Source organism: Urtica dioica, chromosome 5, assembly GCF_054948205.1.
Source record: "Urtica dioica subsp. dioica isolate 48M chromosome 5, U.dioica_male_clone48M_v1_H2, whole genome shotgun sequence".
In the NCBI taxonomy this organism is placed as follows: Eukaryota; Viridiplantae; Streptophyta; class Magnoliopsida; order Rosales; family Urticaceae; genus Urtica; species Urtica dioica.
The window spans coordinates 5,613,119-5,626,846 of NC_142760.1; the positions used below are offsets into that span (position 1 = coordinate 5,613,119).

At 36.7% G+C, this 13,728-nt stretch overlaps 1 protein-coding gene across 2 annotated transcripts; it reads left to right on the forward strand.

Moving 5' to 3' along the window:
- Positions 1-3,489: 3,489 nt before the first annotated feature.
- Positions 3,490-8,717, forward strand: LOC149394987 (lipid droplet phospholipase 1-like). Of its 2 annotated transcripts, XM_089614811.1 has the most exons (10): positions 3,490-3,853; positions 5,143-5,204; positions 5,437-5,507; positions 5,630-5,836; positions 6,361-6,524; positions 6,629-6,684; positions 7,186-7,238; positions 7,342-7,462; positions 7,942-8,039; positions 8,453-8,717. In XM_089614811.1, the coding sequence occupies exons 1-10, from the start codon at positions 3,582-3,584 to the stop codon at positions 8,519-8,521; spliced, it is 1,173 nt and encodes a 390-aa protein (XP_089470937.1). In that variant the 5' UTR covers positions 3,490-3,581; the 3' UTR covers positions 8,522-8,717. The 2 variants fall into 2 exon arrangements, with proteins under 2 accessions (XP_089470937.1, XP_089470938.1); XM_089614812.1 differs by lacking the exon at positions 5,143-5,204 and having other exon boundaries at positions 3,716-3,853.
- The last annotated feature ends 5,011 nt before the right edge of the window (positions 8,718-13,728 follow it).

Genomic DNA, 13,728 nt, shown 5'->3' on the forward strand with positions numbered 1-13,728 from the left:
GTAAATAAATAATTAATTGGGTTTTAAGGAATTGGGCCTTGCACACATGAAAAATTCGAATTAGGATTTTGGCACTAGGAATTTGCGCAAATCCCCTTGGCCGTGTGCCATCAAGTTCGAAATTTTCATAATTGGTATTTACCAATATTTTCTCTTTAGTTGTTTAAATAAATGAGAGAGAATAATATAAGATATTGTCATATATTTTCTCCTTATTTAAAGGAAATTATTTAGGAGAATATATGAGAATATATTTAAAGGGAAATAATATATTCCCCTTTATTCTCTCACTAAATAAAATATTCTCTATTTAAATAGAGAATAATATCCCATAGATATTGATCTGATGGATGAGAGAAAAAGTAGGATTCACTTGTTGAGATCCAAGGGTCTAGATTTAATCCACCAGTGTGAACACAATAAAAGGAAATAAAATATTCTGGAAGATTCCATGAATATCTCTTTTTACTACTATAAATAGGGGTTCATGAGAAGGCAAAAAGAAGCAATTTTTTGTGAAAAATTTCGTGCATCCTAGCCTTCATTGGCCGTGCACTTCTTCTTCTCTTCCCCTCGGAAATTCGTTTCCATTCTTAGTAAAATAAGAGCGAGATCTCGAAACATCTAGTTTCGTGATCTAGTGAGATAAAGATTGTGCCCACTCATCTTTCTTATTCGTTTCGGAGATTACGTTTCGGAAGACTAAGGTGTCATCCTCGAGTTCTTCATCAAGACGACGCAAGAAGTACGCGATTGGTTTAGGAGCGTTCTGTAGCTGAACCGAAAATCAATGTAAGTATTCGTTTTTCGTTAAAATCGGTTGCTTGATAGATATGCTCTCGTGAATTAAATTAATTAAACATAACTAGATCTTGTTAATTATAACCATAATTTAATTAGCTTATGATCAGCGTAATTAATTATTTTTCCGCATTAATATGGTTATATGGTGGAATCATCTCAAACGAGTCGTATCAGAACGATTGTTCGTGTCTGATACGCGCCTGATTCACCAACAAGATCACGGGGCACATCGTCAAAGATATGACAGATTAGTGTATTCAAATTTATTTATTTCTGAGTTCTCAAACAATATACGTATGGTTAATATGGAAAATAATATATTATATGTTCCACAAGCCGGGAGACTACTTTGACTTTGAGACCGGATCGTATTACGACAGTGGAACATAGAGAGTGTCGGCGCACTACGTGTCTTCTGGTAGTGATTACGGTGGTGACTTCAACAAGGATATGAAACGTACATGTCCTCTGAAGTGACTACAACGTCGACCACTTGATGTCTCAATTCAACACTATGTCATTCACTACGTCAGACACACAAAGTGACGGTTCGTATACTTGCCATTCTTACTGTTACCCTAATCCGATAGGAGTGCCACAACCACAAGTTAATCCACAAGAAAGTGGGCGTCGTACCTTCGGTGTACGCATAGATCGGTTCGGTGCCGAGTACATTATAGATTGTGTACCAGGATATCCACTAATAAGTGAAGCCGTGGGGTAGAATCAAGCCGACTACGAAAGACATGTTCAAAACTTCCAACAATCGTACAAAAGCATTTCACTTGGTGCCAATATTGTGAGTTTCAAGAAAATCAACCGAGTTTTATCCCATCGGGACGTCCATCGAGATTCTATTGATACATTTAATTTTCTATTGTAACTATATTTTTGTAGAACATATTTATTTCATGAATGATTTGGTAGTATGTCATTCAGTATGGAATCATCCTGGGCATTCGGCTGGAAATCCACGGAAGGATGGAATTCCGCGCGTGAAGAGAGCCTCTCGGAACTTCCGTCTGCCGCGTGGCACGGAAGCTGGCAGGTGATTTCCGAGTGGCAGTCGGAAGTGGCAGAGAGAGTCGGATGGTGTCGGAAGGCTTTAATGCCGTTGGAGAAAAAAAAAATATAGACGTTGCTGACTGCGTGTGCATGTGTGTGACATATTTTTGCAAGAGGGTTAAACTGAAATGCACTCCTATTGCTTGTTCTATAAATTAATTAATTGAAAAAGGAGAAAAATAACCATGTTTGATGATCCGGTTTGATTAGTAGTTTCAGAGCTTGTTGTGCTTCTTTGTTGAATTAAAGATATAACCACCAAACATTGAATTAAAAAAAAAAAGCAAATCATTATGAGTGTGTTGTTGCACGTGATGTGAGCAGAGGAGTGTTTGAAAAATGAGGAAGGGAAAAAAAATTGAAAAGATGATATTTAGTTTACATATTAGTATATTCTTTTAAAATTTTAACAGTTTAGTCCTTTTTATTTATCATTTAAATATGATTTTTTATTTAACGGAAATCCATATTTCCATTAAGTTTAACGGAAATTCCATTTCCAATAAGCAATGGAAGGCACAAATTTACCTAATGAAAATGCCATTTCCAATAAGCAATGGAAGGTAGCTTATTGGAAATGGAATTCCCGTTACCTTCCAATAGCCAAGTGAGTATAGAACATTTATGCTAGATATGTATGATTTGAAGTGTTTTAAAATTTGGACTATAGTTACATATATATATATATATATGTATATATTCGTTTGTTTCACCACATTATTTCCGTTCGGCTTTCCGCCAGCACGCCGGTTTTTCATCTAAACGGAATTTGAAAACGACATTTAATTTGACATTTTCCATATTTTTTCCGTTCGATTTTTCGTGGGCATGACGGTTTTCCGTAAATCAGAAGGCTCGAAAAGGCAACGAAAACGGAATTTAAAACTTTGATACTATGTAATCTAATAATAAAATGCTTCTAATATTCTTAAAATATATTGAAATTATTCTAATTAGCATTTATGTCATAAAAATGAATTTTGTACAAAAGTCTTGATTTTGACTTTTGAGTTTGTTCTTTAGTAAGCCGAATACCATGACCCATAGATAATAATAATAATAATAATAATAATAATAATAATACAAAATTAAATTAAAAGCCTTGAGCCCCATTACCAACATGCTTAGAAATAAATTACATGGCATAAATGTATAAATAAATATTTTAAAAAATAAAAAATTCAAATGTATTACATTACAAATAAATTAAAATGCTACCTTATTGATAATTCATAATTTGTATCATTGTGTCAAGTTATATGATGTGTTACTTTGTTGGTGATATACAATGTGCTTTCATTACTATTTCATTTCCTAATCTGTGTACTACTCTTTATCTTATCCATTTGTATCTTTATTTTGTTAAAATAACTTTACGAGCTCACAAAATATGATTGGGTCTAAGTGTAACACACATTAAGTATTTATAAGCTAAAATACGATATACATAAAGTTTTTAAAAATTATTTAGTGTCAAATAATTCTGTGGACCTCCAAATAAATGTGAACACTCGTAAAAAAAAAAAAATTCATGGGTAAGCTTCATTTAATAATTTTGGATTTCGTGTCAAATAATTTTGTAGACTTCCAAAAGTATTTATTAGAAGACGTATACGAGACTTTTCAAGTCGTCATTAGATTTAGTCGTCTCGACTATTATTGTTTACCAACCAATCCAAATTATCATTCCATTGATTTTTTCTCCCCCTCACATGATCGCCGCTAAATCACCTCATCTCCTCGAACACGCCGTCCCACGATCCGCCTCGCGCAACCAGTTTACAATCCGACGGGTCGCTCTTCCGTCTCCGACTCGGCGGATGAGACTTTCGTGGCCCTCCTTCAGCGTCGGCGAGCGATGGCCTTTGACCGGTCTGAGCGGTTACATGAAGGCACCTCCCGATTCCGCCGCCGCCGAGGTGGAAGACGACGCCGTGACGGAGCCAGAGCATCTCGTAATCATGGTTAACGGAATCAATGGAAGGTATGCCGTTATTTGCCTCTCTCTCTCTCTCTCTCTCTGATTCTTCGGAATTCGTATCAGACTTTGTCAGTTGTGGACTTTATTTTGATTTCTAAGGTTTGGACTCGATACTTTGTCAAACTCTGTACATTTCGTGAAATTCCTTACTAGTTTGACGGAGTTTTGGGATCAATATAGCTAGTTATCAGTAGTTGATGAGAATTTATGGGATGCTTGATTATTTAGAAATTATATCAATAATTATATTAGACCAAAAAATAGCTCTCTCTCTGTCTCTCATGAATTCGTATCAGACGCGTAGAGCAGTAGGAATTTTTCTTCTGGACTTCAATTTGATTACTAGGGTTTGAACTTGAAATTTTTCCAAACTTTGCACTTTCCGTGAAACTTCTAACTAGTTTGACCGAGTTACTCAATAGTACTGATAATATATGTTATGTTATTTTTTGAAAACGATGAAAATTGCTAAATTGGTCGCTTGAAAGTAGACTATAATGATCAATGATCATCAACAAATATGGGCAAAGTATGGGGTATGGGTCTATAAGCACACAAGTGCCAATTTTCAAGTTATGATTTCGAGCTCGGAGACTTGTGTGGTGTTGGATTGAGACCGTCCGACAGTGAAATTGAGGTGACCAGAGAAGGGTGACTATGTTTAGGATTTCTTCGAGGAGAGGGAATGAGGTTCATGGTTATGTTTATTTCCCCCTGTAAAAGTTAGCTTTTGTTACTTTTTCCCTTGAATGATAAAATATATTCCTCAACTATGCACTGTTGAATTATTTGCATCTTCCGTCAATTGATGGATGGAAAAAATCACACTGATTTTTGTTTTTTTTGTTCTGTAATTACGACCCGGAAATTACAGGGAACCTTAGATTGAGAAGGACTAAAATTATATCTAAGCTGTGGGATCTTTGGGAAAGTAAAAGAGAAACTAACTCGTAGGTCAAACTTTGCGTTAAGCTCGTTTGGATCTGTTAGATTGAGAATACGAAGCATAATTTATCTGTATAAAATTCATTTAGAACAGCAACATCTGTAGCATGTATAACAATTTCAGTATAGTGTGTCTATATAACATTTATCGACAATTGGAGGATGAGTTGAGCTGAGCAAGTAGGAAATGTAAAATTGCATAAAGGCTATAACAAAAAAACAGCCCTCAAATTGACTCGTTGCATATGTCTTTAGCATACAGAATTGTGTTCTGGAATGTGCTTAATGCTGAAAAAAGAACTGTTGGAAGTAAATTTGATCAAAAAAAGTTCCTTTCCATTTTCCAGTGCCGCAGATTGGAGTTATGGTGCGAATAAATTGAAGACGCTTGATAAAGTACTTGTACATTGTTAGTGCTCGTTCCCCCTCATTCTGGAGGTTATCTATTAGGCCTAAGAGCCACTCTACAGGCTATCCTAACCAATATGTTCTTCTAGCCATTTTCTGATATTCCAACATCCGAAAAGAATGATTTCTAAAGCTTAAGAAGCTCAAACCTTTGGCTTGATTTCTTACTATACCGTACCTTTTCTTGTCGTGCTATATCTTCTGCATTAACTATGGTAAATCTTATTTTACAGGCAGCAAAGTTAATTATGCCAAAAACACATATGATGGCGTTGACGAAATGGGAAGTAGACTAGCTACTGAGGTGTTTTGATTAACAATAAATATATTTAATTTTTTTCCGATTACTTGATAATGTTCTGCATAATAGTTTTTGTACTACTAACTATTCTCTGGATATTGAGTCTTGGAATATATATTATGCAGGTGGAGGACACTGTAAACAATCATCGTAGCTTGAAGAAAATTTCCTTCGTAGCTCACTCTTTAGGGGGGCTTATTGCAAGGTATGCTATTGGAATGCTGTACTCGGAGGCCTCGGATAAGAATGAGCGTGGTAGTATTGCTGGATTGGAACCCATAAACTTTATAACAGTCGCAACACCACACCTTGGCTCAAGAGGAAATAAACAGGTAGATCAGAACACTGCTATACTTAAACTGCTTTAGATTCAAAAGGGTTTGCAAATATGATTGCAAACTTGTGTATAATTAAAATTATAATCCATGTCTTAAATGTGTGTGTGTGCTGGTTTACTAGTATTGGTTACTCTACATTTGTCTTGGATGGTTTGTTCGTGTAATGGCAGTACAATCACTGATATAATTTTGTTGATTGGCTGTCTTATGCGATTATTTCTAAAATTGTTGGAGATGAAAGAACGCTATACATATATATATATATATATATATATATATATATATATATATATATATATATTTTCTGTTTCTTTTACAGTATTTCAACATTGCCTTTTAAACTCTTGGGTAAAGTCTTGAGGGATATTATATATTTATATATATTCTTTTCGCGGTAAAACCTTGAGGGATTCTGAAATAGCATGTTTATTACAAACATTGGGATAAACTTAATCTTTTGATAAAAACTTGCAACTAAGTATACCTTGGACTCAGCTTATGATGTTACGTTTCTATAGCTTCCATTTCTCTGCGGTCTTCCTTTTCTTGAAAGAAGAGCAAGCCAAGCAGCACATTTCATTGTTGGACGGTCAGGGAAGCATCTTTTCCTCACAGACAAGGACAATAGTAAAGAACCCCTTTTATTAAGAATGGTTAATGACTCCGATGAGCTGAAATTCATGTTAGTGAAAATAAAAATTTATTACTTGTTCATTTTTTCTTACACTGTTGATTTACAGTGGCTAAAATACATAACGTCATTTTTTCTTTGAATTGCCTGTGCAGGTCAGCCTTGCGCGTATTTAAACGTCGCGTTGCATATGCGAATGCGAATTATGATCGTATCCTTTTATGTGTGTGTATCTGTTTATGTATTTATAGCTTACGTTTATTCGGAGCTATAAGCCGCGAGTCCTTTCTCTATCAGAACTGAGAACCAAGAGGATAAAACTTTCACAAGTCCTATTTAGGTTTTCCATTTGAATGGTGAATTCTCAAATTGCATATTGACCAGTACATTTTTGTGGTTCACTCTCGATATGATAGCAATTTATAGAATGTGTCACTCTAGGTTTTAAAGCATCAACAAGAAAACTAAAAGTTCTTTGATACCACACACTTACCTCCCTGAAATTCTCTACTACATAATTCTGTCTATTATAATATCGTGGCTTCCCAAAACATCCTATGCTACCATTAGTAATTATTAAGCCTACCAGTTCGGAGATATCATACCTAAGCTTTTTTTTTTTTTTTTTTAAATATATATACAAACTACACACTGAAGGAAATTAGCATGTACTTTGGCATACTTGCAACTCTGTTGACTTGACGCGAATAAGATATGGTTGGCTGGAGAACATCCTCAATACGAAGACAAAATGAACTTCCCCAGGTTGAATATTTACTTTTTTTTTTTTAATTGTGCTTGATTGGCTACACTTATAACTAGTGCAAACAAAAAATAAACCCCATTTCCTCCAATTTCCAATCCATAGCCGAATCATCTCAAGCCTATCGATGGATATATATATGTTGTGTCTGACAAACAAGAACATCTTGATGAAAAGCTCGATAAGGGTCGTCGACATATTGAAGATGTACAAGATGAATTGGAAGGTTTGTCAAACTTTTCGTATATCTGAATACTTTTTTTTTTTGTTGTTAAAAGGCTTGGATATTGTGGCGCTTTCTTGCTGTATGTCACTTGATTTAATATGACAGCTTTACATGCCATAGTATTGCAACACCATTTCCACTATCACTGTCGTTTCTACATCATTAGGCGTTATTTTTGTACCTCATGCTTTATTCTCCTCGCTAGATTTTTAGTACTAAGATGGCGTGATATTCTGACTAGGACGAATCTGTTAGAGCTCAGCATTCTCTTGTTAATCACGCCCAACATTTTATATCTCTGTAATGCTTCATATCAATTCAATATTGAGAAAAACTTCTTCGTTCTCTTATTCACTGGAAAAACATAGTAATCAATTTGCTGAAAGTTGCTGTACAAATCAGAGCACATTAAGTATTGCTTAAGTTGTGTGTCTGAGATTTGTTAAAATCTAATCAACAATTTTCTGATGTAAATACAGAGAAAATGATCAGTGGTCTCACACAAGTCCACTGGGAGCGTGTCGACGTTAGCTTTGAGAAAAGTAGGCAACGATTTATAGCTCACAATACCATTCAGGCAAGTTTTATTTTATTATTATTAATAATTTTTTTAATTTGTTTACCTTTTCATCTTTGATTTATCTGATAATATAGGGTGTATATTTTACCAAGTTCCTTTTTGGACTTTGACCTTGTTCCCATAGCCAATTATGTCTTGAGGATCGATTTCCTGGTTGGAAGAGTAGTTCTCTAAGGGCTAACCTAAACAAATTCGTGAAAGCTATAAGGGCTTAGCGTTTTACGTTGTCGGGAACTATTTGCTTTCTTAACACAAACGTGCCATCTTAATTTGATTTTACTGAAGAAAATTACCAAACTTGTTTAAGGCACATAATTGTAATCACCGACAACAATTAATTTGATTTTACTGAAGAAAACTTACCAAACTTGTTTTTATTTTCTTATATTTCTTGGGTTATATGAATGCAGGTGAAGAGGGCCTGGTTAAAGGACGGCGAAGATGTGGTTAACCATATCAGAAATCACTTTCTTCTATAGTTTGGCTTTGATGAATTGAAGCTTAGTAGGTGAAGGAATGGTGATTAAAGTTTTCCTTCTCTCTCGCATATTGATATTTTTGTTTCTTCAGTCTTATATTGTTGATGTAAAAAAGCAATTTAGTCATTGTTACTGAAAGATCTTGCAGGTTAAATCACGAGGGCATGTATAAAAATAGTTTCTTTATCGAATACAACAGGATTAGATAAAAGTAATAATTAAAATTGATTAAATAAGTGAAAACCTAGGATTAGCCCATGTGCACGTTAGTTCATGAAGTCTCAAAACATTATTTCCATGTTTTAACTTTGTTTTTCAATAACTTTGACATCATATATGTACTTGTTCTTTTCTCGGTGAAATCTGTGACTCGGGTTCTGGGCCGAGCTTCCCTCTATCCTAAGCATGATGTTTGTAAAGAGATTTGGAACTTCAAGATCCATGAGAGGTCATGTCTCCTTTGGCGAGTAACTTCAAATTATTTCCCGACCGGCCAACGTTTACATTAGTCGTGGTATTGAATTGATGACTCATGGCAATTGGAAAACGCTGGACAAAGTTTCGAAGGGTACAACCACATTTCGGTCAAGGCTTTGACGTGGTACAAATTTTACTCGGTTTCAATTCTACTTGGAATCGTAAGCACTTGGAGACTGAAGATTCATCATCTCCAATATGACTATTTTATATGAAAATTTGTCTCATCCTGATCAATATGATATTCGCTTGTAAGCTATCTTCCAGAATTTTGACCTTTTCAATAACCCTTATCTCAAATATTGATCTTTATCAAATTACAAAAAATAGAACATTTTTCAAGACCTACTCCTTGAACACCAAAGTAAGAGAAAACTTGCATCATAACATAGTTCTAAATTTCTATACTTTATGTTGAACATATATTAATTAATGTTATCAATAGAATACAACCATGATGGTATAAAGAAATATTATATTTCATTGAATAAATTATTATCAAACTTATCGAAAAGATACAATATATTTTCTACGCTGAATCATTTTGGAGTAGAAATACCACTACTTGCCTGCAGGTAGATAAGATCTAGTGATAACATGCTTCTAATTTTGTGTGTCAAACACGAGAATGTTTTCGACGGTCAAGAAATCATTATTTAATCTTGTTTGACCGTCACAAACACTTGGTTGACCGGTACAAACACTTGGTTGTGAATTTTGTAAAAGAAATGACAGTCGAGCATCGGTTGACTTCAATAATATGTGTTTTATTTAGGGCCTCCGAGTAAAGGAACAAAGCTTTGATCAGAAAATTGTCTTCGGATTGAATGGTTTTTCCCCCAAAAATAAATAAGAGAATCATATGACCGACTCTGTATTTTTAGAAAACTAAAAATAAATTTATGTGCATTGTTAAAATTTCAATATTTTCTAACCATGCCTAGATTTTCATTTCCGATTCGAGAAACCAAAACATTAAAAAATATATATATTGATCTTACTCTGATCTGGTCAATGACATAGCTTGCCGTAGTCGCTTCCATAGTTGACCAACGCAACTATTTCACTGCTAAAAAAAAAACCGAATCAGTTTCAGATAGACGACAAGTGAGCATCAAATGCAAAAAGGTTTACCATTTTTCTATGGTTCGGCTTCGGTTGGGACGGTGATACAGAGCAAGAATCGAAATACCGTTACCGTTACCGTTCCGAGCTTTCGAATTTACTGGTAACCCCCGGTACCGTAAAGAAATACCGGGGAAAGCAGGAACAAAAAGGAAACCGGTATCGTTGAACTTACCGTTACCGTAGAGGAATACCGTCAAATACCGTATTTACCGATGGGAATTAAGAAAAGAAATATACAAAAAAACATACAAAGTACGTAGGATAAAATTCATAAAATTAAAAATAGTGTAGAATGTTTCAACACAATACCAAATTACAAACACAACAAAAAGTAAGTTCAATAGTACAAACCAAAATGATAAAGTTCAACACAATCCATCAAATACTATAGTTCAACAAATTCAACATAAAAATGATATAAATGAAATGACTACTCATAGCGACCATATGCAGCGGTCATACAGTAATCATACCAAGTCATATAATGAGCACATGCACGAAAGTACCTGTCCAAGTGATAGTCGTACTCATACTGAGATGAAGCAACAGACATGGAGTGGAGGGGATAACCTGGAACTGGTCGCACCGTTTCGGGAACTTGACTTGATGCATAGTAGTCATGGTTGCAATTGGAAGATCCGTCATCATAAGAGGACTCCGTGCTTTGAGGACCAATTGATATCGATCCGAAGTTGTAGGACAAGTCATCAACGTCATTGCTAGACGTAAATGATATGGCATCATTCATACCTCTGCCCTGACCTCCGCGCCCGTATCCTGAATAAAAAAAGGCAGGGTGATGAAGACGATCATAATCTTCTTCCGATGGTGCGTATCCAACTTGAGCACCGCCGACATCACCAAATGAAATGTCTTCAGCACTAAAGGAACCTCTAGCCCAATATGAACCTCTACCACCTCCCCCTGATCCACCTTCATCTCCACCTCCTCCGCTTGATCTACGACTTGAACTTCCGCCATCTGAATCCGAACTGTCTCCGAATCCGCGTTGAGGTTGGACGTCCTCGTTCAGCACTCGCTCCGGATCAACTCCATGTTCTCAAGCCGCTTCAGCTACTGTCGGATTCGGGTTCTAGTTGACGTCGTCCATGTGAACTTCGTCAATCCAGCGGAGCATTTCGTCGTCTCCCTCATTATCATTCCCCGAGCGTTTGAAAGCTCGCTCGATAATATCCAAAGGATTCATCGGGGTGAGGTTGTTGTCGTGAATCCGAGTTGCTTCTCGGAACTGCAACTTCATGTTGTATGAGCAGAAAACAAGCTTCTCGAGTCTGCTGTACGCTAGACGGTTCCTTTGTTTTGTGTGGTCGAGAGCAAATGTACTCCAATTCCTCTAACAAACGGAGGCGGATGAAGTTTGTGATAAAATTCGAATCGCCAACGTCTGTAAAGTCGGGGTCCAATTTCCGTAAAGCTCCCACCACTCACCTGCAATCATGTGACATAAATCATATCATGTCATTTCATACCATTCCATGACATAGTTAATGCATACAATTCATCTCACAAGCTTACTTGCACAAAGGGTGCCCCGTGCCGAAACAACACTTCTTTGTGAGAAGTCTCCTCGAGCGTCTCGAAATGCGATTAACTGTAATTAGAAAATCAAATAAGACTCATATATTCATAATGTGATATACCTTGTAACAATTTATACCTCTCTCCCAAGAGTTGACCCATCAAGATCCGGATGCAAGAAGTCGAACACATTTGTGATAGCGGCCATGTGAGTATTGTTCATGATTATATCCGGGTTAAACAGCAACTTTGGATTTAGGAAGAAAGCTGCAATGTGTAGTGGATGTTCCATTTGAGTACTCCATCTGTGGTTCACGATGTCGACGACCCATTTCTTCCCACTCATCGCTTCCAACTTTTTTTTCATCTCGTGGAAGACGTAGTATAGTAATCCCATCGTGGGATGCACCTCAGTGTCCACTAATCGAAGAGTGGTGTACATCAGCTCGAATATAGCACACACTTCGTCCACCGAATGCCAAAACCTGAGGTTTTAACAAGTCTCGGATATGGATCTACCTATATGTGTTACACTCAATTGGAATCATCCCACCATTGACTACTGAACATCGTCTTCAACGCAGCTCTTTTCTCTCGGAGACTTCTGAGAGCTAGATAGTTTGTGGCAAATCTTGTTGCGTCGGGACGGATGATTTCACCTGGGGATGTGTCCCGTAACTTGGACAGAACAGTGTTGTGGTTGTAGATGAACTTTGTCGCATCCCTCGCCGCTTTGATAGTCTGCTTAACACTATCTCTCTTCCTAATATCTTCAAACATAAGATCTAGACAATGTGCGGCGCAAGGTGTCCAGTACACATTGTACTTGCATTGTAATTTCAAACCAGCACTCTTGTAGTTCGAACCGTTGTCGGTCACAACCTGGACGACATTGTGTTTTCCAATTTCTTTGACCACTGACCTCAATATTCCGTAGATGTACTCCCTTGTTTTCGTATGCTTTGATGCATCAACGGACTTTAAGAACACCGTTGCACCAGCACAATAAACCATAATGTTTATGATGCTCAGTCTGGTCGGCCCCGTCCAACCATCAGTGAGTATGGTACTTCCATATTTTACCCACCGCTTCTTTTGCTCTTCAATGTAGTTCTCCGCGTCTGCAACCTCCATATCGAGGTTATGAATTTCATACGGAGTTGGTATAGGAACTCCTGGACCTGCAAATGCAATATGCCAATATACATCATGTAATTGTTTCAAGAACACATGCGATTCGACAATATGGAAATACAATTAGTTATCACGAATTGAGGATTACCTAGATCTTGAGCGGTCGCTATCATGTTTTTGAACTCATGCGAGGCCGCCTTACTCGCCGGCACATGTTGGTGAACATAGAATTTTGTTAAGTTTCTTCCGAGCCACTTCTCTTCTTCGGCTCCACCATCTCATCAATTTTTTTTTCTTAGCACTCGCTGACTTATATAATGACGGAGCAGCTGGTGGAGATTTTGCCGTAGAACCACTGCAGGCCCCGACATCATCCGAGCCTCCCATTCTGTCTGAGCCGCCTCTTGTCTTGACCTCTTCATCACTGCTCGTAATTGCGCTTCGTAGTTTTCTTCGTCTGATTCTTCCACGCCAACATTTTTATTCAATGTCTTGCGAAGCGTAGAATCCAATGACTGTTTCTTCTTCTTTTTTATGACATTGCCTTGAAGTAAAGCTTGCATCTTTGCTTTCACTTCAGGAGGGACTTTTTCACAAAATCTGACACTCTTGGTTGGGTCTACATGGGCTAGGTGGTTTTTCACTCTCGTGATGCCACCTCCCATAATGTGCGCGCAAAATATACACTGGTGGCCCCTATTTTTCCCGGGAATGGGTGTACAATACCTCCTAGCTGGGTCGAGGGCCGACATTCTTGCAACTTGTAACCTACAAATTAACAAATCACCTTTACAACATAATTCGGATTAATTACAAAAAAATTATAAACATGAACACAAACTCTAAAATAAAAAAAAATTCATAACAATATACCATAAATCAATAAACAAGTTCAACATAACCTTAATCATCACTAACTAATAAAAAAA

Coding starts and splice junctions, on each gene's coding strand:
- LOC149394987 (XM_089614811.1), top strand. CDS start 3,582: ATGATCGCCGCTAAATCACCTCATCTCCTCGAACACGCCGTCCCACGA. Junction 5,508..5,629: donor GAAGTAGACTAGCTACTGAG/GTGTTTTGATTA, acceptor TATATTATGCAG/GTGGAGGACACTGTAAACAA. Junction 7,463..7,941: donor TGTACAAGATGAATTGGAAG/GTTTGTCAAACT, acceptor ATGTAAATACAG/AGAAAATGATCAGTGGTCTC.